At 36.3% G+C, this 25,616-nt stretch overlaps 1 protein-coding gene across 3 annotated transcripts in view; it reads right to left on the reverse strand.

The window, feature by feature from the left end:
- The window catches only part of SCFD1 (sec1 family domain containing 1), a 105,791-nt gene that overhangs the window by 79,030 nt on the left and 1,145 nt on the right, over positions 1 to 25,616 (reverse strand). Inside the window, exons 2-7 of one of the 3 annotated variants that reach the window (XM_081151946.1) lie at positions 21,719 to 21,789; positions 13,024 to 13,112; positions 11,659 to 11,749; positions 7,869 to 7,991; positions 6,081 to 6,168; positions 1,691 to 1,780 (exon numbers count right to left, since the gene is read on the reverse strand). In XM_081151946.1, coding sequence (XP_081008072.1) covers positions 1,691 to 1,780; positions 6,081 to 6,168; positions 7,869 to 7,991; positions 11,659 to 11,749; positions 13,024 to 13,112; positions 21,719 to 21,789 — 552 coding nt within the window. The remainder of the gene's footprint in view (positions 1 to 1,690; positions 1,781 to 6,080; positions 6,169 to 7,868; positions 7,992 to 11,658; positions 11,750 to 13,023; positions 13,113 to 21,718; positions 21,790 to 25,616) is intronic. The other 2 variants (XM_081151947.1, XM_081151948.1) reach the window with 2 other exon arrangements.

A 25,616-nucleotide genomic window follows, 5' to 3' on the forward strand; every position in this document is an offset into this window, starting at 1 on the left:
AGCAGTGAGTAAATTTATTTGTTCAACTTACAATTTATCAATTGTAACTTACTAAAGAATTACTGTTAATCTAATACTTGTGAATACCTCTGAGAAAATGTGTTACATGGGGATTGCTGTCTAACTTAGGGTCTCAATAAGGTCATTTCTCTGTTTGGGAAAGAGTGGACACCTATCTTTGGTAATGGTAATTAATGATCACAATCTGAAGGAAAAATCACCATAAAAGACTTTGTATATGCTAGAAAATATGTAAAAGGTAAGACTAGGTTTCTACACTATGTACAAAAGTATGTTTCTTATAATAGCAGCAGATCAGACAAAGTCCTTTACCTAAATATCCATCACAGAACCTGTGGCCTGCTGTTGAAAGGACCTGTGAACCTTCTTTTATGAAACAGAGCTGAAGCAATTCATCCACTGTAGACATACATCCAGTTTTTATCATTCTCTAGGACATGTGGTTAGGAATTTCTCTCTAGTTTCAGTACCAAGAGTAATGTTTCTCCTGAAGAGCATTTGTATTATTTAATTTTATAGATGCTATGAATCACCTACCTAATTATGTTTCCCATTTTAGATGATTTAAGATGTAGCTTAGTGCCAAATTTAGGTCAAAAACCTGGCAAGTGTACAGGTTTCCAGTGGTTGGCATATTAAACTCACCCCTGGATTCACGCTGATTCCTGCTGGTATTTTCCTTGTTTAATTTTTTATCACCTATTTCACTCTGTTTTACCATAAAGCTTTATTGAGTATATTGGTATAAGATGTATTCATTTCTTCTTGTCATATGGCAAATTGTTTTTTAAAGTTTTGGTCAAACTAGAGATAACACCCAGGCCTCACATGTGTTCCAGCTCCAGGCCCAGAAAAGCAGCAAAACCAGACCAAGCCAAGGCATGGCTGATGACCTCAGGATCAGCTGCACTGATCAACTAGCCCCCCTCCCCCCCCCCGCCTGCCCAGTGCCAACCAATCAGGAGAGACTACAACCCTGACTAGGACTCTAGTTCCCTTAGTCACCATGATTGATGATTTCCCCCCCATATAACCCATCCTGGGGAAGCCATTGGGGAGCCAGGTCTTGGAGCATTAGCTCACCTGTGACTCTGTGCATGGGCCACTTTTTAAAAAGAAACCCCTACTTTCTTTGCTTCATGCTCCTGTTCGTGTCTTACTGGACTTTGATGCATGCAGATAAATGGACCCCTTTACTCTGGGTAACACTAGATGCTATAGCCTAGTTCTCATCTAGGCTACATATGTGGTATAGCCTATTGCTCCTAGGCTATAAACCTATACAGCATAGAATACTGTATTCTTTATATGCTAAAACTGTTGCATTTTAAATTCTATCCAAAGCATGCTCTGTCAACTGCAGAAGTAAAAATGTAGACTATTAGCAAAATTTTAAACTGTTTTGTTCTGATGGCAAGTTATTCATGCATGTAATAAAATTCAAATTTTAGGCATGTATAATGTTAACCCTCTTGATTCCAACATACTAAAATAATACCCACTAAGAATTATATATGGATTCTTTCAGGTTATTTTCTACATAAAGTCTAAATAAGTGCGTATGTGGAGTGTATAAAAAACAAAGGCAGGATATTATAGTATAACAGATTAAAATGAGTTGTCAAATAATTTACTGGGAAGAAATAACCAGAAAGACTTGAAAACTTACCTAGTGTAACAAAAAAGCAGAAGAGGCTGTCAACAATAGTATCCATAACAGTTTCCATTTCCGTGTCTGTGATATCTGGCCTGTTAATAGCTAAAATAACATAGGTAAAGGAGAAAAAAAGTGACCAAAATTTATGCCTTATTTTTACTAAACTCTTAAAATTATTACTAAACTCCTAATCAATACTCAGTTTAATAACATATAATACTCAAATAAGTAAAATTTTTTATGCTTTAAACTTTACAAGTATCCATTAAAAATTATAGTACCTTTGCCTGGCTAGGTGTGGCTCAGTGGTTGAGCATCGACCTAGGATCCAGGAGATCGCAGATCGATTTCCAGTCAGGGCACATGCCCGGGTTGAGGGCTCGATCCCCAGTCAGGGGAATGTAGGAGGCAGCCGGTTAATGACGACTCTGTCATCATTGATGTTTCTATCTCTTTCTCTCTCTCTCTCCCCCTTCCTCTCTCTGAAATCAATAAAGATATATTAAAAAATAAAATTGTACTACCTTAAAAAATACCTCCTCAATATCAGTAATAATTAGTATCAATATCAGAGCAGTAATAAGAAAAAAAGCCACCACATAAAACATACAAAGTTTTTGCCAGAGTAATAGAAAAATGAGTATTGTATTCCATAGTTTTATTCACAAACATTAGATGGCCTAAAGAAACTATTGATCTTCAACTACTGCCAGAAAAGGATAATGCAAATCAATTATGAAAAGATCAACATCATTTCCTTATTATAATGAGTTATATGAAATTCTTTTCTGATCTACTAGATGGTATATAAGTGGTTCCCAAACTTTAGTGGGTATAAGAATCACTCTAGGAATATGAAAGAGAAAAAAATTTCTATGGAATTTATTAAAAATTAGAGATTCTTAGCCCTGCCTCCTAGAGATTCAATTCAATAGATTTGAAATAACTATAAGAAATATGCAATTTTGACAGGCACCTTAGGTGATTCTTGGGGCTACACTTTCAGAAACACTGCTGTGAAGACCGTCCTTGACAGTCAGAGACTCTGCCTTATTCATCTTCTGATCTCTCACAATGCCTAGACCCAGTGTCTGACAAGGAGATGCTCAGTAACTATTTGTTAAAAGATTACACTAAGATATTTACTACATACTATTTTTAATTTCTGAACATCTTGAATGTGAAAAAAATATTAAATTCAGTATGACTTGTGACTAGCATGAGAGGGAAGCAGAATCCAACTGGATATATCAAAATTATGTAAAGAAATACTTTGTCCATGCAGAGAACACAAAAATAAGAATGCAGTCAGGCAATACAGAATCTGTATGAAAAAATGTGCTGCTACTTGGTGCAGACTGCCATCTATCCAAATCGATGACAGAAATGGCATAAGGGTACACTGTGGATTATGTAAATTTAGGGGACCCCAATCTAGGAAAATACTCAGCTCATTTTGTTAATCACCGGTATAGATAAAATCTATGTGGAAGCTTTTGGCCCTTTGGTACTACACCCTAGTCCCACACTCTGAGAACTGACCTGAATAGTCAAAATCCTGTCCATCAATAACATCAGCTCACCTGTGATAACAATCTGGTGTGTCTGAGATAGTAGCCTGAGTCTCACTGAGATATAAACCTGCCTTCTTTATTGGATAAATTCTCAATCCATGGAAAGTAGATAATCAAATCCATAGTATTAGTATACAGTGGTACCCCGGTTTTTTAATGTAGTCTGTTCTGGAAGACCATTCGAGTTCTGAAACGTTCGAAAACTGAGGGGACAGCCGACAGCTGGGCCTCAGGGTCTTGCCCTCAGCAGAAGCTGTGTGGCCTGTTCGACTTGCGAGGTGGGTTCGAAAACCGAAGCATTTACTTCCGGGTTTACTGCGTTGGTCAAATGAAATGTTCGTCAATGGAGATGTTCGAAAACTGAGGTACCACTGTATTTGATTTATGTTTGGAATAATCTGTTTAAGATCAGTTAAAACACTTGTACTGTGTGAGAGGATGTGCCTGGGTTTAGTAATCTGGTTAAACACTTGTACTGTGTGAGAGGATGTGCCTGGGTTTAGTAATCTGGTTCTGCCATTTTCTTATTAACTTATTTAACATCTGAGACTCAGTGTCCTCATTTGGAAAATGGAAACAATAATACCTACTTCACAAAGTTATTCTAAAGTATAAATGAGCTTACATTATAAAGTGCTTATAAAGCAATCTAGAATTATTGTATTATAACTATACTATTGAGAATATGAGCAGTTAAAGATGTGATTATGCTTAAATTTATATTTTAAATTTAATAATTAATTTCAGACTTGTGATTTTTTAAAATTGAGAAGTGGTATAAGAAAATTAAATTTACAAGTACTTGAAGGTTTAATGAACTCAGACCATGAATTTAATTATTTTTTAAATTATTTAAATATTTGGGTAGATTGTGCTTGTCAGATTTATAAATTTGCCAGATCTGGTATCTGAAGTACTTAAAAAACAAAATTTAATATAGTGAATTTATAAATGCAATTTAAACTGTTTAAGGAAATTTAACAAACTAAGCTTTCTAAATAAGCTGTTAAATGGGACTGATTAGAACTTTGTTCAGTATGAGTGAATTGATCAAAGAAAAAGTAAAGGTGCTTGTTTTTATGCAACCAGATTTATAAATAATGTGTCAAAATTTGTAAGTTTAGCTTAAAGACTTAAGGGAAACTAGGTTTTAAACACGTAATTTAAGTAATTAATTTTTAACTCAGTTAATTGTAAATAGACTTCTGTAAATAACTACCGTCAAAAATCTCTTACATGGGCAATTCAGCAAATACACCCTTTTAGGAGTGTTATCGCTTCTTGGGCTTTTGGCTAAGATCAACCATAGGAATGTTGTTTAATTTCAACAAGAAAGTATATCAAGGCGCTCAATGAAACCAAAAGATTCATATTCTCTTCTTTTAGGTAGCTTATCATTTGGTCCAGCATTTCATAATAGGGCACTACTGACATTTTGGGCAGAACAACTTTCTGTGTGAGCATGGTTTACACACTGCAGAACATCTAGCATTCCTCGTCCCTGCTCACTAAATGTTAGCAGCAGCCCACCCAGTTGTGACAATTGGCACTTATACATTTCCAAGTGTTCCCTTAAGTGGGGACATATTCTCCACTTAAGAACCACTGAAATCCTAGTCATCATCACAATCTCAACCCTTAAGTAGAAAATTAATGATTATTTCATTGAACTGGCTAATCGCATTTTCTGCAGTCTGCAGTTTTCTTAAATATTTGATATAACTAATCAATGGGCATAAAATTTCAGTTAAGCAAGATGAGTAAGTTATAGAAATCTGCTATACAATATTGTACCTATAGTCAACAGTACTCTACTGTACACTTTAAAATGCTAAGAGAGCCCGGCCGGGCGTGGCTCAGCGGTTGAGCGTCGACCTAGGATCCAGGTGATCGGGGTTCAATTCCTGGTCAGGACACATGCCCGGGTTGCAGGCTAGGCAGCAGATCAATGACTCTCTCATCATTGATGTTTCTCTCTCTCTTTCTCCCTCTCCTTTCCTCTCTCTGAAATCAATAAAGATATATTTTTAAAAAACACCAAAAAACCCCCCAAAAACCTGAATACTATTAAAAAATAAAATAAAATGCTAAGAGAGTAGATCTCATGTTGTGTTCTTACCAAAGAAACATCAACAAAGAAACATACACAATATAATGGTCAGGTACCAAAATAGGAATACAAATTTCAGAGGTGGTCAGACAGCATTTGCTTTAAAACCAATACTCAATTCCACTACTATGGAGTCTAACAACCTGTATTTGAGAAAGGCGCTTCATTCCACAACAGTACTACAGAGGCTGCTGACTCCTTGTGATTGTCTGATCTTGACAAATAACAGTATTAGCTAACTTCTGAGTGCTTACCATGTGCAGAAACTTTTCTAGGCATTTTACACTAGTCCATTTAATGCCCACAAAAACTCTGAGGTAGGTAATAGTATTATCCCCATTTTAAAGATAAGGAACTGAGAAGCAAAGTAACCTGTTCTTGTCCAAAGGTTAAAGTACTAGAAGATTAACTGAATCTTACTGCTAAAATACTGTCTTACTTGCCATGAATGAACCATTCATGCAAGTTACCATGCAGCACCTAAAAGGTAAAAAAACTGATACTTTGCTGATCTTACAAAACAGGTTTATTAAATAATTGTTTATATGTGACAGAATACAGTCTGACACTTGTGTTCTCTGCATGCTTTAAAAAATCTTATCAGCTCTACTGCTCTAAACAAAACTGGTTTTGGAGTGCACTAAACATGTTCAATTTTTTTTTACAGTACACCATTCATTTAGTTAACAATGAATTCAATATTCCTATTTTTACATACCACGATATGAAACAAGCTCCTTATTTTGATTACATAAAACAAACATATCATCTTCCAAAGTAATAAAATTGAGATACTGGTCAAAAACCTAGAAACAAAAAAAAGGTTTACAATCAATTTTACAGTATTTAAAGCACATTTAGTTTGATTTAATCTACCAATGGCAAAAATGGGGAAAAAATTATAATTATATTCAACAGCTAAAAATCACACTATGCAGACTGCCTACCCGGGCAAGAATGGAGTTAATATAAAAAAAAAAAAAAAAAAAAGCAATAAAAATAAGCCTTTGAGCCCTGGCCAGGTAGCTCAGCTGGTTAAAGTGTTGTCCCAGTATGCCAAGGTTGCAGGTTTGATCCCCAGTCAGGGCACATACAATAATCAATCAATGAATGCATAAATAAATGGAAAAACAAATGATGTGTTTCTCTCACAACTCAATAAAACAAAACAAAAAAAGCAACAAAAAAAATAAGCCTCTGAGCAATAAATTTTCAAGGAGGAGAATAACATTTTCAGAAAACAAAACTTATGAAGACAATTTTTTAAAAAAAATTATGGTTGGGATGGGAATGGATATAAATTTTGAGGAAAAAGCACAATTAAAATTTTTATAGTCAGTTTAAACCACACTTTCCTAAGAAAGTCATAGCAATTGTTTTTCTACCATGAACGTTTATAAGTGGGGGGAAATTATACTAGTTCCTTAGAAGTGCAAATTAGGGCACAAATTAAGAAAACTAAAATTGTAATTGGAAAATAAAATTAAAAAAGAAAACTACATGAAACATGTTAAATTCAGTTAAACAAATTGAAAACCATTTCTATTATTTTATATAAAATTAATATTTTGGAAAAGCAAAAATATTAGGACATAAGCCTCAAAAACTAATCAGAAATAGTAGTGAATTATCTAAATCTATGAATGAAGCCCCGCTGGGCGTGGCTCAGCGGTTGAGCGTCGAACTAGGATCCAGGCAATCGGGGTTCGATTCCCGGTCAGGGCACATGCCCAGGTTGTGGGCTCGATCAATGACTCTCTCATCATTGATGTTTCTGTCTCTCTCTCCCCCTCTCCTTTCCTCTCTCTGAAATCAATAAAGATATATTAAAAAAAAAAAAAAAAGTTTAAATCTATGAATGAAGATTACCTTTCAGTGAGAAAAAATGGGAAGTAAATGCAGGGTTGTTTAGTCTTTTACTTGCTCTAAACCATTCCCCAGAATTTCATTTATGCCTTGTCTAAATTCAAGAAGAACAGAGCTCTAACCAAGAAAATATTTTACAGGTTTATTTATATCTAAGCTGAACCGGTAATATGATGTAGAATTGCTGGCCTACTGTGAATTTCATCTTTCTTATAATATGCAACATAGCTTTTTTAGATCCTCTCTCCTAAGAAAAGATCTAGAGATATTATGGTGAATATAGTGATGATAGATAAAAAAATATCAATATATTTTGAGTATAATTTATGACAACGTAACTGTCAAACTATTTCTAAGTTGAGCTAAAAAGATTATACTAATCCCAGCCTAAAACAAAAACTGATCCAGCTTCTTATTTTTGTCTTTAAAATGCATTAAATAGGTTCCTTTGGTTTATTTTGCCCAGGCCAAGTTGAAGATAATTTACATTATCAGAACTCTTTCTAAAAGTATTGAGTCTGAATATCTCTTACGTGGTTCTGGTCCTTTGTAAATTAGACATCTATATAGATTAACAGGTTTCAGAATATTACCATATTTTATATTAATGAAATATCATTAGCCAACCAAAATCTCTTACCTTGGCTACTTGTGGTACTGCATTAGCTGCTAACGCTGCATTTGCAATATCTTCCAGTTTACTTCTTGAAATAGCAGAAATAAAATTTAAATAATACGATTCATAGAGTTGATTCCGAAGATCCTATAAATACAGTGAATACTTCATTCTTACAGGATAGTACAAAGGATGATCACAAATAAAAATCTTTTAGATACTATATGAGCAAGGTTTTGAAGGATAATATACACATTTAAAAGACAGATTATATAAAAATGACAATAAAAAAAAAGTATCCCAAGAGAACAAAATTATGAAGAAGTATTGGTTACTTAGTTACCAGACATAACTAATATATAATGATTAAAGTTATATTTTAGTTATATTATCAATGAAATCCTACTAATTACACTATTTCACAAAACTGCTTTGAAATAGCATGTCTGCAATTTTCTTAGAAATACCCAGAAATAGCTATCTTATATAATGAAATGCTTATTATATCTGGCAGAAGACACTATTTTCTACTGCTCTGATCCTGTGATAATACAACAAATACTTCTGTCACCATGCAGACATAATTCCAATGACCAATTCCAGAGGTATTCCTTCTCAATCATCCAGAAGTAGTGTAATTTAAAGTTACAACAAATTCTTAAATCAAATTTACTTATCTTCTTCTTTTTTTTTATCTTGATCCTCACCCGAAGATATTTTTTCCACTGATTTTTAGAGGGAGTGGAAGGGAGGGAGAAAGATCAATGTGAGAAAGAAACACTAATTGGTTGCCTCCCACACGCACCCTGACCAGGGCCGGGATCGAACCTGCAACCCAGCCACGTGCCCTTGACCAGAAATCAAGCCTGAGACCCTTGAGTGCTCAGGCCCATGCCCCAACCACTGAGCAACACTGGCCAGGGAAAATTTACTTATCTTCTTAAACTTCAGGCAAATAGACCTCTAAATAACATTATTTTTTCAAATCTAAGATATCAATTGTAACAGGCACCATTATTTCATGTAACACTAGGAAATTAATGCTGCCAATAAAATTCTATCACACACCATCAATTTTAAGATGCATCTGTTTCAGAGGTGCTGAAATGTGAAAAACTGAGGCATTGGAGCCTATGTAAAAAAGGTGGCTGAGCAGGGCGGTGGTTCCACAAAGGTTGGGAAATTCATTAAAGGACTGAGAATTGAGAGGACTGAGAAAATATGTTAATATGTTGAGGATATTGAGAGCCATGTTTCTTGTCAAAGAAAGAAGTTATAAACTTGTAAAGAGAAAAAGAAAAAGCTAGCATAAATCCTGTATTTCTAAACTGAAACAGTTTTGGAGGTTATCTATCTATCTAGAGAGATAAGTAGGAAGATTTATAGAATTAAATGTATATAAAAGTGTGTGTATATGAACATACATATATTTCTTAGCTCTGTGCATTGAGAGGGCCTAAGAACTGGGACACCCTACTAGCAATACCCAGACGCTAAATTCCAAATACTATTCTCTATAAAAAGCAACCAGGGCTCCTTAGACAAATGGTTGAATCTTGGGCTGTGACAGAGAGAGTACAAGACGAGACTGGAACATCTTATTGTGCCAAAAAAGTAAGGAAGTTGTCAAAGAATGATGGAGACATTTCAAAAGGACACAGAAGTTGAGCAAGGTTGCAGGATACAAGCTTAATATATAAAAGTGAACTGGGTATCTATACACTTGCAATGAGCAATCCTAAAAATGAAATTAAAAAAATAATTCCATTCAGAATAGCATTAAAAATATAAAGAATAAATTTAAGCAAAAGAAGTGCAAAACTTACATTCTGCACACTATATAACATTACTGAAAGGAAGATCAAAATGAATGGAAAGATACTGCATGTTCATGAATCCAAAAACTTAATATTGTTAAGATGGTAATACTCTAAAAATTGATCTACAGATTCAAGGCAATTCCTAACAGAACCCCAGGCGGTTTCTTTATAGAAATTGATAAGCTAATCCTAAAATTAATATGGAAATTCAAGGGATCCTAAAAAGCCAAAATAATGTTGAAAACAAAATTCAAAGTTGAAGAAGTCAATTTCCCACTTTCAAAACTTGTTACAAACAGTAATCAAGATAGTGTGGTTGGTACTGGCATAAGAGCAGACAAAGGTCTGCAATTGAACTGAGAGTCCAGAAATAAACCAATGTACCCACTGTTAATTTTCAATAACGCTGCCAAGACCATTCATTGGGGAAAGAATAATCTCTTCAACAAATGATGCTGGGAAAACTGGAAGGTCACATGAAAAAGAATGAAGTTGGACACCTTACCTCATATCATATATAAAAATATTTGAAGGAAACACAGAGATTTGACAATGGTTTCTTTCTTTTTTTTTAATCCTCACCTGAGAATATGTTTATCGACTTGAGAGAGAGAGAGGGAGGGAGAGAGAGAGAGAGAGAGAGAAAGACATCAATGAGAGAGAAACATCGATCGGTTGCCTCCTATATGCACCCTGACTGGGGATCGAACCTGCAACCTAGGTATGTGTGCTGACCAGGAATCAAACCCACAACCTTTTTGGTGTATGGGACAATGCTCCAACCAACTGAGCTACCCAGCCAAGGCTGGCAATGTTTCTAAAATATAACATCCAAAGTATAAGCAACTAAAGAAAAACTAAATTTAAAATTAAGATTAAAATAAAAATTAAAAAATTTTGTGCTTCAAAGGATACCATCAAGAAGTGAAAACCCCCACAAAAATGGGAGAAAGTATTTGCAAATAATATACTTGATAAGGATCTAGTATCCAAAACATGCAAAGTACTCTAACAAAGCAACAATAAAAAGACAACTCAGTTGGCTGAGTGGTCCCATGTACCAGGAGGTCACAGATTTGATACGGTCAGGGAACATGCCCAGGGTTGGGCACTTGATCCCCAATAGGGGGTTATGCAGGAGGCAGCTGATCGATGTTTCTCTCTCATTGATGTTTCTCTCTCCTCCTCTCCCTCCTCTCTCTGAAATCGAAAAAAACATATAATTTTTAAAAAGTAAAATAAGACAACTCAATTAAAAATTAGACAAAGGATCTGAATAGATATTTCTCCAAAGATATACAAATGGCTAATAAGCACATTAAACAATGCTAAATATCATTAGTCATCAAGGAAATGCAAATCAAAACCAAAATGAGATACACATAAGGATAGCTACAATCAAAATGTCAGATAATAGCCCGGCCTGGCATGGCTTAGCAGTTGAGTATCGATCTAGGATCCAGGAGATCATGGTTTGATTCCTGGTCAGGGCACATGCCTGGGTTGCGGGCTCAATCCCCAGTTGGGGGTGTGCAGGAGGCAGCCGATCAATGATGACTCGCTCATCACTGATGTTTCTATCTCTCTCTCTCCCTCTCTCTTCCTCTCTCTGAAATCAATAAAGATATATATATAAAAAAAAAAGGCGGTTAAAAAGTACCAGCAAGGATATGGAGAAATTGGAACCCTTATACACGCTGGAGGGAATGTAATAAACCCTATTTTTAAAGCTATATAGTTAGTTTTCTGTTTTTTGTTTGTGTGTGTTTTTAAGCTAGATTCAGTCTTAATCAATATAATGCTTTTTCAGCCAAAAAATAACTTTAATCTGTCACACTGGTATTTAAAATTCAAACATAGTCTCAAAAATCAAAGTGGGAAATTGAGTAAGGGAATTTCTGATTTTTCACACTGGACATCTAAACCTTTTTTTTCCTTTTGGAAAAAAATCTGTTTTCACATTCAAGAGTCAGGAAAATAATAACTCACATTACCTGGCACATTCTGTCAATATTTTCTTCAGTTGGCATTACAAAATACACTGCAGGAACATCTGGAATAGGATCTCGATCTGAGTGTAAAAGCCTAGAAGACATAAAGAACATAAAACTCACTTTTTCTTAGTCATTTATTTAAAAAGATAGTTTAAATCAATATTTCTCAAAGTAGGAGTTCACTAGTTGAAGAACAGGAACCAGTACTCTAAAAGCTCTTGCTGTAATTATTCATTTAACTCAACTTGCTCCTTATATCTCTGTTATTATTTATGTAGTAAGATTCTAATCTCTTTCTTAGTCTTCATTTCTTCTACCCCAATTGCCTTACTTTTAATACCTCTTCTAACGAAGTTCTCCTTGAAAGAGAACTAAAGCATATTCAAAATAAATTTTGGGGAAGTGAGTGGAAGGAAAGTGAAGTTCTCCAAGAGAGGAAAAACAGAAAGCTGAAAGTCGTTAGGCGCAATAAAAAATTTAACCATATATAAAATCAAATATATTTTTTAAATGAAAGGTATATAAATGCTTCCTTAAAACTTTAAGACAATTTATTTTTTTTATTTATTGCTTCATAACAGAATGCATAAGAGATCATCTAAGCACTAAAAGATTTTTATCACTCGATAATTTTATTTTTTACAATCCAGGAAGTATCTATTCATTCAAACACCCAATATCAAATCACAAAATGTCTTTATTCTTCACTGTAAGATTTTACCATGCTTCTATCAAGGAATATAACTAACATTCTATGTCTATAATATTCTATAGTCATCCTTCTATAAGTAACATTCTATGTACAATCTATATATGTCCTTCTATCTACAATATTTTAGTCATCCTTTTATAAAGAAGAGAGTGAAAGAGGCACATGCAATTTCTCAAACATATTAGAAGCAATATAACCAAACAAAGTCAGTAGTTAAGAAGACAGAATAGATAGCTCCTATGGTAATTAACAGTCATTACTTCACAGTTACTTAAATTTTTCATGTTAATGGTAAATTAATTTCAGTATTCATCTTTTAAAAAGTATATATAAATTAATGGAATAAAACATTTTCAGAGTTCGCAGAGAGCTTAAGATAACTAGTTCTTTTCCTTCACATAAGAGGGTAAACCAATCTGTAGGAAAAGATACAAGAGAGAAAATTTAAATTCTGAAATTAGAAAGCTTTAGACTGAGGATTATTTAACTTCAGCAGTAAAGGGTTGAATAAAAGGAAAAAAGATACAAGCACTGTAACTTAACATTATTTTCTCTATAAACGTCCCTTAATAATTTGATTTTAAGGTAGCCAAAGAAAGCTTTAATAAGTATTTTAAAACAAAAGCCATTATTAGAAATAGGTTAAAACTCACAGATGCAGAGTGATTCCCATGTCTCTCAGCTCCTTCACAGATAGTAGAGGAGAGATGATATCCTGGCCAAATCTGTCATAAATGAGCACCTAGTAAAAAATTGTGTTTTTTAAATGTCATTATCAGTGAACAGTCAATAGAGAATCCATACTAAGACAATGTTGAAATACATTTTATTTTATTAAGTATATTCAATTCTTATACATACTCCAATGTAATATTTTCCATCATTTTCACCAAAATGTCCATTCATGCAGTAATCCATTTTTAAAAATATTACCACTTAAGCTAAAATAAATTAATAATTATAAAAATTTCTTTTTACAGACTCCTTTTTCTAGGTTCAAAAATATACTAGAGGACTTTTGGTCAAGATGACAGAGTAGGTAAACACTGTGCTTGCCTCCTCCCAAAACCACATAAAAATTACAACTAAATGACAGAACCACCCTTGAGAATCACCTGAAGACTAGCTGAACAGAACTCCTATAACTAAGAATAAAAAGAAGCCATGCTGAGACTGGTAATAGGGGCAGAGATGCGTAATGGGCTGATCCCACACCCACATGTGGCAGTTAAGAACTGGGATGGATATCTTGGCTGTGGAGGTCCTCCCTGAAGAACAAGGGATCCCAGCCCTCAGCACAGTGATGGGAAGAATAGTCACCAAAACATCTGGCTGTGAAAACCAGCAGGGATTGTTTCTGAGTGAGGGGGGTGGGACTCAGGGGAAGGGTGGTGGGGGACTGCTGCTATAGACCTAGCTGCTAAAGCCTTAAAGGGTGTGAAACAGACTTATTCACTCACAAACTCACTATGGGCTCCACCACAGAGTAGCAAAAAGCACTAGGGACATAGGGGGAGGAACTGAATTATCTGGATTCAGGGCAAGGGCTAGAGGGGCAGCTTTCTCTGGGACCCAACTGCTGGCAGGTGCCACGGTTCCTTTGCTGAGCCCACCCCCCCATCCAGCCTGCAGGTGCAGGTGGGCACCAAATCCGAATCTCCATCAAACTGGACTCACCCTGGTGATTCCCTGAAAACTTGCCCTACCCAACCCACACAACAGCACAAACCTCCTTTAGTGGTTGTTCCTCACGAGCTGTTGGCCTTGGCACACACCTTGGACTTTACTAAAATCTCTCAAAGTCCACAAACTCCAGACAAGCAGTGGCTGGCCTCAGCATGCCCTGTACCTCTTGCTAAGCAGCCCCTGGCACGAGTGGCAGTTGGCCTTGATTTGCAGCATAGCCTCTCCCAGGCACCTCCAAGTCCAGTACAGGCTGCAAACAACCACAGATCACTGTAACTCCTATGAGGTGGTCTCTGCCAGGCACAGGCATTGGCTTACCCAGATGTGCACCGGAGCCCCTCTTAAGAGGCCCCAGAACTAGTATACCCAGTGGCCAGCTTCAGATCATACCAGAACACCACTGAATTAGCTCCACAAATGACACACCCAAAGGGTGGACTTGGCAGGCACCAGAGTCCTGCCACAGTGAATCCTAGACCACGGGGTAAACCCCCCACACTATAGCTCATCCACTATAATCATGGCCAATCTTCACATCCAGTCAGCCTGCAGGTCAATCCCACCCACCGGTATGCCAACAGCAGTCAAGGCTCAAATGCAACAGGAGGGTACATACAACCCATATAAGAGATACCCCTGGAGCACCCAGCGCAGGTGACCAGGGAGTCTGCACCACTGGGCCCAACTATGACATCTCCTACAGGACACCTACTACAGAAGGCCACTCTGCCAAGACTGGGAGACATAGCAGATCTATCTAGTACCTAGAAATAAACACAGGGAGTCCGTCAAAATGAGGGGAAAAACACTTGTCCCAAATGAAAGAATAGGACAAAACTCTAGGAAAAGAACTAAACAAAATGGAGGCAGGCAATCTACCAGACACAGAGTTCAAAACACAGGTTATAAGGATACTCAATGAATGGAGGGGAAGAGTAGATGAAATCAGTGAGACCTTACACAAAGATATAGAAATCATAAAAAAGAACCAGTAAAGAATACAATAACTGAAATGGAGAATATATTAGATGGAATCAACACCAGATTAGATGAAGCAGAGAACTGAACCAGAGATCTGGAAAACAAAAAAGGTCAGTTTAAGGGACATCTGGCACAACTTCAAGAATAACAACATTTGGTACCACCAGAAAGAGGAGAGAGAAAACAAGGGAATGAAAACCTATTTGAAGGAATAATGACTAAAAATTTTCCTAACCTGGTGAAGAAAATAGACAAGTCAAGAAAGAGCAGAGAGTCAAAAACAAAATGAATCCAAAGGGGCCCACACCAAGACACATCATAATTAAAATGACTAAGGTTAAAGATAGAATTTTAAAAGCAGCAAGAGAAAAGCAGTTTATTATCTAAAATGGAGTTCCCATAAGACTGTCAGTTGATTTCTTAACAGAAACATTTCAGGCCAGAAGGGAGTGATCACTTTAACAAATTAAAGTGATGAAAAGCAAGGATCTACAACCAAAATTACTCTACCCAGCAAGGATATCATTTAGAATCAAAGGAGGAGAGATTAAAGATGGTGGCAGACTAAGTGGAAGCTACACTGACACTCTCCCAGGAACAAACTAGAATTACAACTAAAATATTAGAAAAACCACCCTGAATAATCAACTGCAACTGAAGACGAGCTGGAGAGCACCCTCATAACCAAGGAGGAAAAGGGGAGACGGCATTGAGACTGGGAGGGAGTGTGGAGGCACAAGAGGGCTGGCTGGGCTCCCACAGGCAGCAGCTGAAGGTCTGGAGGGATAGCTCAGTTGTGGGGGGTTCCCACTGAGGACTCTGGGGCCTAAACCCGAGGCTAGGCTTCCCAGCCTAGAGCACCAGAACTAAGAAAGGTGACCAAATAACATCTGGCTGTAAAAAGCAGCAGGATTTCTGCAGGAAATGCAGGCACCCTCTTAAAGAGCCAATTCACAGTTTCGTGTGCAGCCACTCACCTTGGGCTCCAGCAGACAGAGGGCAGAGTGGACTGGAGCTGTGTGAGGAGAATCTACGGTTGTGGGCTCCGAAGACAGAGCTTAGAGGGCACCCCTCTGGATTTCTGTACCCAGTCATTCCCCCATACTGCAGAGGGCATCTTTCTCAGGCAGACATTTACCTGCCAAGCAGTTTTTGCCTGAGGGAGAAGCAACTCCCTCCAGGAAAACCTCTCCCTCTACCTCATGGCATTTCTACAGCCTGAGGCTAATTAAGAGAATCAGATTCATCAGCATGCAGGCAGAAGCAGACTTCAGAGTGCTTTGAGTCTTTGCCTGATTTGCTTCTGGACCTGGGCCCTGGAAAAGCAGACCTTGGTGTGCATCTTGGTCTTGTTCAAACACACCCAACAGAGGGGACCTCAAGCTGTGGGTTGTTTTTTTGTGTGTTTTTTTCAAATTTAATACATAGCCAATGGTTTATTTTTTAAAATATATTTCTACTCACCTACTAATCAGTGTCGAACTTGACTATTTTTTTAAAATCAATGTATTCTTTTTTTTTTTGACTGATAAAGTCTTTATTTTTATTTTATATTTTTAAATTTTATTTTTGTTTTGTGGGTTGTTGATTGCTCTAAACAGGGTACTCAAGTCCAGTCACAAACAGTGTCTGACACTGGCTTGTACCAGAGACCATCCAAAAAGACTGAGAGTCCTAGCAGGCTACCTAATACATAGAAACAAACCCAAATAGGCAGCCAAAATGGGGAGACAAAAAACAAGCCCCAAATGAAAGAATGAGAGAAGTATCCAGAAAAAGAGCTAAATGAAATGGAGATAAGCAATCTATCAGATATAGAGTTCAGAATACTGATTGTCAGGATGCTCAACAGCATGAAAAAGGATATGGAAACTATGAAGGAAATTAAGAATGACAGCAGAAATAAAGAATACACTGGAAGGAATAAACAGATTAGAGGAAGCTGAGGATCGGATCAGTGAATTAGAAAACAGGGTAGAAAAAAATCACTCAATCAGAGATCCAAAAAGAAAAAAACAATTAAAAAACAGGAGAACAGTCTAAGGGAGCTGTGGGACAACATGAAATGTAACAATATTTGCATCATAGGAGTGCCAGAGGAGGTCGAAAATAAGCAAGGGTTAGAGAACCTGTTTGAAGAAATAATAGCAGAAAACTTCCCTAACCCGGTCAAAGAAAAAGTCATACACGTTCAGGAGGCACAGAGTCCCAAGCAAGAAGAACCCAAAGACGCCCATGCCCAGACACATCGTAATTAAAATGCCAAAAATTCAAGACAAAGAGAGAATCTTAAAGGTAGTAGGAGAAAAGCAACCTGTTACCTACAAAGGAGCTCCCATAAGGTTGTCAGCTGACTTCTCATCAGAAACTCTACAGGCCAGAAGGGAATGGCATGAAGTATTCAAGGTAATGCAAAACAAGGATGTGAAACCAAAACTACTTTATCCAGCAAGGCTATCATTCAAAATAGAAATAAAGAGCTTCCCAGATAAAAAAAAAAGGCTAAAGGAGTTTATCACCAGCAAACCAGCATTGCAGGAAGTGTTAAAGGGACTGCTTTAATAAGAAGAATAAAGAGAGAAACATAGGCATAAAGAATTAAAATGGCAGTAAATAAGGATCTATCAATAATAACCTTAAGGACTTTAAGGGAGAGATCAACAGCAATATGGTCATAGTTGTAGACTTGAACACCCTACTGACTTCACTGGATAGATCTTCCAGACAAAAAGTCAACACTGAAACAGTGACTCTAAATGACACACTAGATCAGATGGATTTAATTGATATTTACAGGACATTTCGCCCTCAAATGGCAGAATATACATTCCTCTCAAGTGCACATGGGTTATTCTTAAAGATAGGCCACATGTTAGGACACAAAACCAGTCTCTACAAGTTCAAGAAGATTCAAATTATATCAAGCATCTCAGATCACAAGGGCATGGAATTAGAAATCAACTACAGTAAAAACACTCAAAAACATTCAAACACATGGAGGCCAACAAACATGTTATTAAACAATAAATGGGTTACCAATAAGATCAAGAAAGAAATCAAACACTTCCTGGAAACAAGTGAAAATGAACACACAACAACCCAAAACCTATGGGACACAGTGAAAGCAGTCCTGAGATGGAAGCTCATAGCATTGCAGGCCTACCTCAAAAAGCAAGAAAAATTTTTAATAAACTGTTTAACCCTACAACTTAAAGAATTAGAAAACTCCCCTGTGAAGTCATCTAGGCCAGGGCTTTTGTTTGCTGGAAGTTTTTTTTATTATTGCTTCGATTTCATCAGTTGTTATTAGCCTACTCAGGTTTTCTAAATCTTCCTGATTCAGTTTTACATGATCTCACTCATATGTGGAATCTAATAAACAAAACAGACTGAGGAACAAAATAGATCCAGAGACATAGAAGCATGGAACAGACTGATGAATCTCAGTGGGAAGGCAGGGGTGGGAGAGTGGGTGGGGAGAGATTAATCAAAGAACTTATATGCATATATGCATAACCCATGGACACAGACAATAATAGTGTGGTGAAGGCCTGGGGGGTGGGGGGCAGATGCAAGGTAGAGTGGATAAATGGGGGGAAAAAAGGGTGATATCTGTAATACTTTCAATAAATATAATTTAAAAAGAAATTAATTAAAACAAAATAAAAGGTGTTGATTTCCCCTGGGTAATCAGACATGAAAATTAAAACAAGATATACTTTTGTCCATGGTTTTGGTTTAACTGCGTGTATGCAGAGAAAATTTTAACATATCCAGTAAAACTTTAACAATCTAAATGATAAAATTTTGTTATCTTTATTTTCTCCTTTACACTTTTATTTCCTGAATGTTTTGTAATAAACTTTTCCTTTAAAAAATTCTAAATCAAATCAAATCAAATCAAATCAAAGGAGACACAAGAGTTTTCCAGACAAGAAAAAGCTAATAGAGTTTGTCACCACTAAACCAGTATTGTAAGAAATGTTACAGGGACTTCAAGAAGAAAAAGAAGAAAAAAAGATAAAAAATATGAATAAAAACTTAGGCAATACTGACTTACCTATCAATAATTACTTTAAATATAAATGGATTAAATGCTTCAATCAAAGGACATAGGGTTGGCTGAATGAAAAACAGAACTATACATCTGCTGCCTAAGAGAGACCACTTCAGGTAGAAAGACACACATAGACTGAAAGGGATGAAAAAGAGTATCTCATGAAAATGGAAATGAAAAAAAACCTGGGATAGCAATACCTTTATTAGATAAAGTAGACTTAAAAACACACCATAAAGAGACAAAGAAGGATATTTCATATACAATAGCCTAGATATGGAAGCAACCTAAGTGTCCATCAATAGACGACTCGGCCATAAAAAAGAATGGAATCTTACCATTTGCAACAACACTGATGGACCTAGAGGGCATTATGCTAACTGAAATAAGTCAGACAGAGAAAGATTTCACTTACATGTGAAGTCTAAAAGAGAAAATAAATGAACAATAAAAACAGAAACAAACTCACAGATACACAAAACAAACTGATGTTGCCAGATGGAAGGGGGGTCAGGGCTGGGTAAAAAAGGTGAAGGGATTAAGTAGTACAGATTGACAATTAGATAACGGTCTTGGGCATATCCCATGAACACAGACAACAGTGTGGTGAGGGCCAGGGGAGGAGTGTCGGGGGCTGGGTGGAGGTGGGCAAAGCGGGAGAAAATGTGGGACATCTGTAAATGGTGTCAACAATTACAACAAAAGTTGTACAATTTAAAAAACACACAAAACAGTCATGGGGATGTACAGTATAGGGAATAGTCAATAATATTTTAATAAATATGTATGGTGCCAGGTGGGTTATATAACTTACTTCGTAAGTTATATAAATGTCTAATTACTATACTTTATACCTGAAACTAATGTAATATTGAATGTAAACTGAAATTGAAAAAAACAATACCAGAGACTATAAAATCTTCATCTTAAGCTATAATAAAGTTTGAACATACAGCAAACTCACATATGCTGCCTTACTCAGTTCACATATATCCTTTCTAAAAGGAGAAAAGTAAATATTAGTCATCTTCAAAACTAATGGGTAACAAGTTCCAAGAGTATAAAGAAACTTTAGCAATTTAAACATCTCAGGTTAATAAGATACTCATTTTAAAAATTAAGTCCCACCCAGCCAGGCATGGCTCAGTGGTTGAGCATCGACTTGGGATCCAGGTGACCAGGGTTTGATTCCTGGTCAGGGCACATGCCCGGGTTGCGGGCTCGATCCCCAGTCGGGGGCATGCAGGAGGCAGCTGATCAATGACTCTCATCATTGATGTTTCTATCTCTCTCCGCCTTTCCTTTCCCTTCTCTGAAATCAATAAAGATATATTAAAAAAAAAAAAAATTAAGTCCCTAAAGAGTACTTGCTCGCCTTATTCTGTCACATGCATTTCCTCACATTCTAAAAGTATTAAAACTAACACTTTTGAGTGTTAAGAATTCTAACTCAAAATTAGTTTTAGAGTTAAGGAAAATAAGAGAGACATGTCCACTAGTGTTCTTCACAACTACCTCAATAATTCTTTATGGATTAATAAATTGGTGAGAAAATGAAACATGCTGTCATAAAAACATTGATGAGAAAATGAAACATGCTGTCATAAAAACATGGTTTTCTTGAATGTCAGTATTTCCTTTAGAAAAGCTAAAAATCTCCCTGTTCTAGTTATGAAGTTGAATGTTGTTTTCCTCAAAAGTTGTCCCTCCTTAAATCTCAATATATCTTGTAATATAGAAATGATGGCAGGAAAGAATTTGACACAGATCTATACCCCAAAATTCTCCAGTTATGTAATTCAAAGGCTCAATATAGACTTTAGAAACAAAAAACAAGTGTAGTTTATGCAAGGAACAATCAGAAGATGCCCATAAATAAAGAGGCAGGAAGGGGGAAATTAGGGGTCATGTTGAAGCTTAAACTATGAATTCAATATAGATGGCTTTAACCAAAGTACTTATAAGGACTCATAGAGAATCTTCAAAATGCCCAGAGCTGTAACCAAGTTGACTTGTTCTTAACTGCTAGCAAGAGAGAAGTTTAAAGTAATTATAAACTGGTAAGATTGAACCTAATCAACTGTATTATTTCTTTGAATAAAGAGCTACAGTGAGCATGAAGTTTAGAATAAAGGGACTGAAAGAATAGGAAGTCTAAAGGTTCTCCAGCATTTCTCAGGGAGAAAGATTATGGACTGCTTTCTGGTCCAATTAACAGTTTTGCTGATAGTTTTACGTATCACAAATTATTAAAGTGGCATTTTGGTTTACAGATCACTCTCTCAAGAGTTGGTTAAAATGGACCAATCCCTTGAGTCTGACTAACCCTGAGCAAGCGCGCAAGATCCAAACTCTGGACTTGCAAAGCTAAGGAACAAAATATCAACCAGAGTAAAGACCTATTAGAATGGTGCTGCCCAGGAGATCAGGATTCCCTAGATGAAATGTTATCATCATTGCTTGTTTTACTCCATGTAATATTTATTTAAAAGATTCACATTAAGAAGCCATGCATTGCAAATGAAATGTGCTACTGTTCAGTATAAACAAGAAATTCCCTTCAATTGCCACCAATAAGGGCTGAGAAAAAGGAAACAGTTGCCCATTAAAATAAATTCTCTTACCTTCCATACTGGTTCTCCAGTGCTGTTTTTAACATGAGGCACATTGAAATTCAACATACGTTTCAAAGCCACTAGAAATGAAAATAGTCTCATTAAATATTACCATTTTTTTTTAGGATTTCACTTTTCCCCCACATTTATTACTTATTACCTCAAAACAAAATACACAAATTATTCTAGTAAAACTGATTAATCAAATGACTGGATATGTAGAAGTAGGGTCAGATTTTATAAGACCATTCCATCAACAGCTAATTGGTATGTGTTTGGGATTTTCTAAAATACAATAGGCATCTATTTTCAGGTGAAAATGTGAAAAATGTTCAGAAAGAAGCCATTTCCACTTCTCCTGACGATCCCACAGTACATTTTATATAGATGCAAAATAAATTTTGTCAATCATGAGCTTGCTGTGACTTCAATAACTGGTGCTGTTGTCTACTGTATACTTGAAAGCACAGCTTAAGATCAGTTTTTCTAAAAAAAAAAAAATTACCTGTATATTTAATTGGTTCATATACAAAAATCTTCATGCATTAGGGTCTATTTTTTAGTTATCTTGGGCTATATTTTAGGATCAGTTTATCTTGTCAGATTCACTGAAAAGTTATATTGCTTATTATATGCTCCATGGAAAAAGTGAGAATTTCACAGACATGGTAGATAACTGAGAACTCCTGCTAAGAAAATACACAATTTCTAAAATCACAGCAGTTATGCTTTATGTTACAGTATTTTGCGGTTTTTATTGCTCGTCTGTTCATGTGTTACAACAGACTGACAACAGATGTAATTCATTTCTAAGGAAAATAAAAATCTCGATGTACTTCTGTGTGAAGATGAGATGGCCAAATAGTCAGGGAAGAGTATTCATTAGGTGATTTAATTTTTAAAATATTGGCAACACTAAAATCTACTTGGTTGATTTTAGAAAGCATTTTGAATAGATTTTATTTAGTAATACAGAATAATCTACAAGCCCAATTCCTACCAGAGAATTACATAATACTCAAATTACCTGATTATTAATTTATAGTATATTCATTCACTCACTAGAAAAACTTCTATTAAATGCCTGTTTATCGAGGCAGGTAAAATAAGAAACTGCACTTCAGTGATATATTTGTATATTTGTGTGTGTACATACAGGCATAATATTTTGGTAAAATATTAGTACCTCATACCCAGCCAATAATACACATTGCCAATACTAATTTACACTTACTTCGAAAGCTCATGGGTGTTATGGTATTATATAAAAAAAACACATAAAAACACAAAAACCACTTTGGTACTTAAGACTGAATTAACACAAGAGGCATAGAAGGTGCTCCAGGATTAACTCTCCCACTGTGCTTTAGAAGAACTCTTCCTCCCCTCTCCAGGCAATACAGATACTACCATCCTGCCACTCAAAGCCCAATGGAGAGAAAAATCTTGTTTCTAGGAACAGCTGTTCACAATCTTGACACAGGACAACTAGGAAGAACCACAGCCTGAGCTGCATGTGAGCCCCAGGTGTACAGTGTTCTCCAGAGGTAAGCCCAGGCTAAATGAGAGAGGCCAGTAACAGCAGGTATTTGCCTTCTTAGCCCCACCTAGGTATCCCCAACTTTGAGCCTTTGCTAACTTGTTAACAGGGATTTTGACACAGTGGGTTTGTTAATAAAGTACAAGGCCTGTACCCAAATAATGTATAAGAATGTAATTTTCCTTTCATCAGAGTAATGCCTTAAAGGCTTAAATCATTGCTTTTAACTTGAATGACAAACTAGTTTTCTTTACTGGCCCTAAACACACTATTCAGTCCTAGATTTGGTTAATGTAGTTTCACCCTTGCCTGAAATGTTTTTTTCACACATTCACTATATACTCAACTATATTTACTACTCATTCAACAAATGTTTAGTGAGTGTTTACTATTTGCTGGACACAGCTTTAGCTGTGGGCACTAAATAAAACAGACTGAATAAATGTTACCTATCCTCAAGTAGCTTTCATTCTAGTTGGGGAAGGAAGACAACAAAATAAATAAAACGTGGTATGAGAGATCATAAGTGCTATGGAGAAAAACAAGGAAGGGAAGGGGGAAAAGGGAGTTGTGGGGTAATTTTGAATAGTCAGAAAAGGTCTCCTGAGTAGGTAACATCTGAATAAAGAACTAAAGGAAGTGAGAGAGTGAACCACAGATATCTCTAAAAGAATATTCTAGATAGAAAAAACAAATATAAAAGCTCTGAAGTGGGAACTCCAGTGTGTTTAAGGAAAAGGAATAACAGGGAGTGAGGTAAAAAAGTTAGGTAGGAATCAAGTCATTTGGAGCCTTGTGAGATCACTTTGGCTTTTTACTATAATGAAATGAGAAGCAGCTGGAGGATTTGGAGCAAATATGTGACATTTGGATACTGTGTGAAGAAAAATGAAGGGGAACAGGGATGTAAAAGCAAGGAGACCAAATAGGCGGTTATTACAAAAATTCATGGTGGCTAAAACACGGGTGATAGCAACGACAACGGTCAAATCCTGGAAATATTTTCAGAGTAGAGCTGACAAGATTTACTGACAGACCTGATGCAGGATATGAAAGACAGAAGTCAAGGAAACTCCAAGGTTTTTGACCTGAGCAACTCCATGGATGGAGCTGCCAAAGGCTCAAGAGATCACAAGAGAAAAAGCAGTTGATCTGTGGCTCTCCAATGTTCAGAAGTGAGGAAGCTGAGCAAGAACCGCAACACAGAGGCATGCATGAAGGACCATGGTAACACAGGATTCTGCCTGTTGCAAGGTAAGAACAGAGAGGGCAGTGGTCCAGGACACTTGCACAAACAAGATGACTTTTAAGGTGACCTCTAAGATGAATAAAGATTCTTCAGACAGGCAAAGCAAAAAACAGGCATCTGCAAAATGGAGATATAATACATATAAAAATCACTTAAACCAGTGCCTGGCAATACTAAATGCTCAATACATATCAACCATTATCTACCTAAATACTGCAAACTCCTCTATCTGGTACTCAGAATATTTGAGAATTGATTGTGAACTATTTCCCAAAACATTCTCAATAGACATCAGGGGAATGTTTAATTCTGCTACTATAGCATATATAAAGGGGTTTATCTTTCTCTGAAAATAAAACAGAACTCAACTAGAGTACTAAGATGACAAGTGATTAATCTGACATAACCTATCTAATAACGATGTGAAATCCTGCTATAATGAAGTTTATTTCCACAGAAACTGAAATTATGCTATTAGATTTTTAATTCTACGAAGTCTCTGCATATAAAAATTACTACCATACAATTTTCATTTTTCAAAAAGCTCCTTTGTATTGGTAGTGTTCCTTTACAGCATTTTGTTACTATTGTTGTTAATCCTCACCGGAGGATATTTTTTTCATTGGTTTTTAGAGAGCGTGGAAGGGAGGAAGGGGGGAGAGAGAGAGAGAGAAAGAGAAAGAGAGAGAGAGAGAGAGAGAGAGAGAGAGAGAGAGAGAGAGAGAGAAAGAGAAAGAGAAACATAAAAGTGAGAGAAACACATTGATTGGTTGCCTCCTGCATGGGCCCCAACTAGGGGTCAGGGATGGGACCTGCAACCCAGGTAGTTGCCCTTAACTGGGAATCAAACCCTAGACCCTTTGGTACGCAGGCTGACACTCAAACCACTGAGTCAAACCAGCCAGGGCTGTTTCTTCATATCTTATTTTCTTTAATATGTAGTATAACCTAATTCACTGAGCTTCATTAAACTGTCAAAACCATACCTCAAAGACAAGTGGGGCTTCTATTTGCTTACACAAATAAAAGGAATGGCAGGTATTCCCCATATCTTATTAGGACTTTCAATGTAATTGTTATGCCTGCCTTCACCTGATAGCGTATATTAAATTATCTAT

The sequence above is a fragment of the Miniopterus schreibersii genome (assembly GCF_964146895.1).
Source record: "Miniopterus schreibersii genome assembly, chromosome: 1".
Classification (NCBI taxonomy): domain Eukaryota; kingdom Metazoa; phylum Chordata; class Mammalia; order Chiroptera; family Miniopteridae; genus Miniopterus; species Miniopterus schreibersii.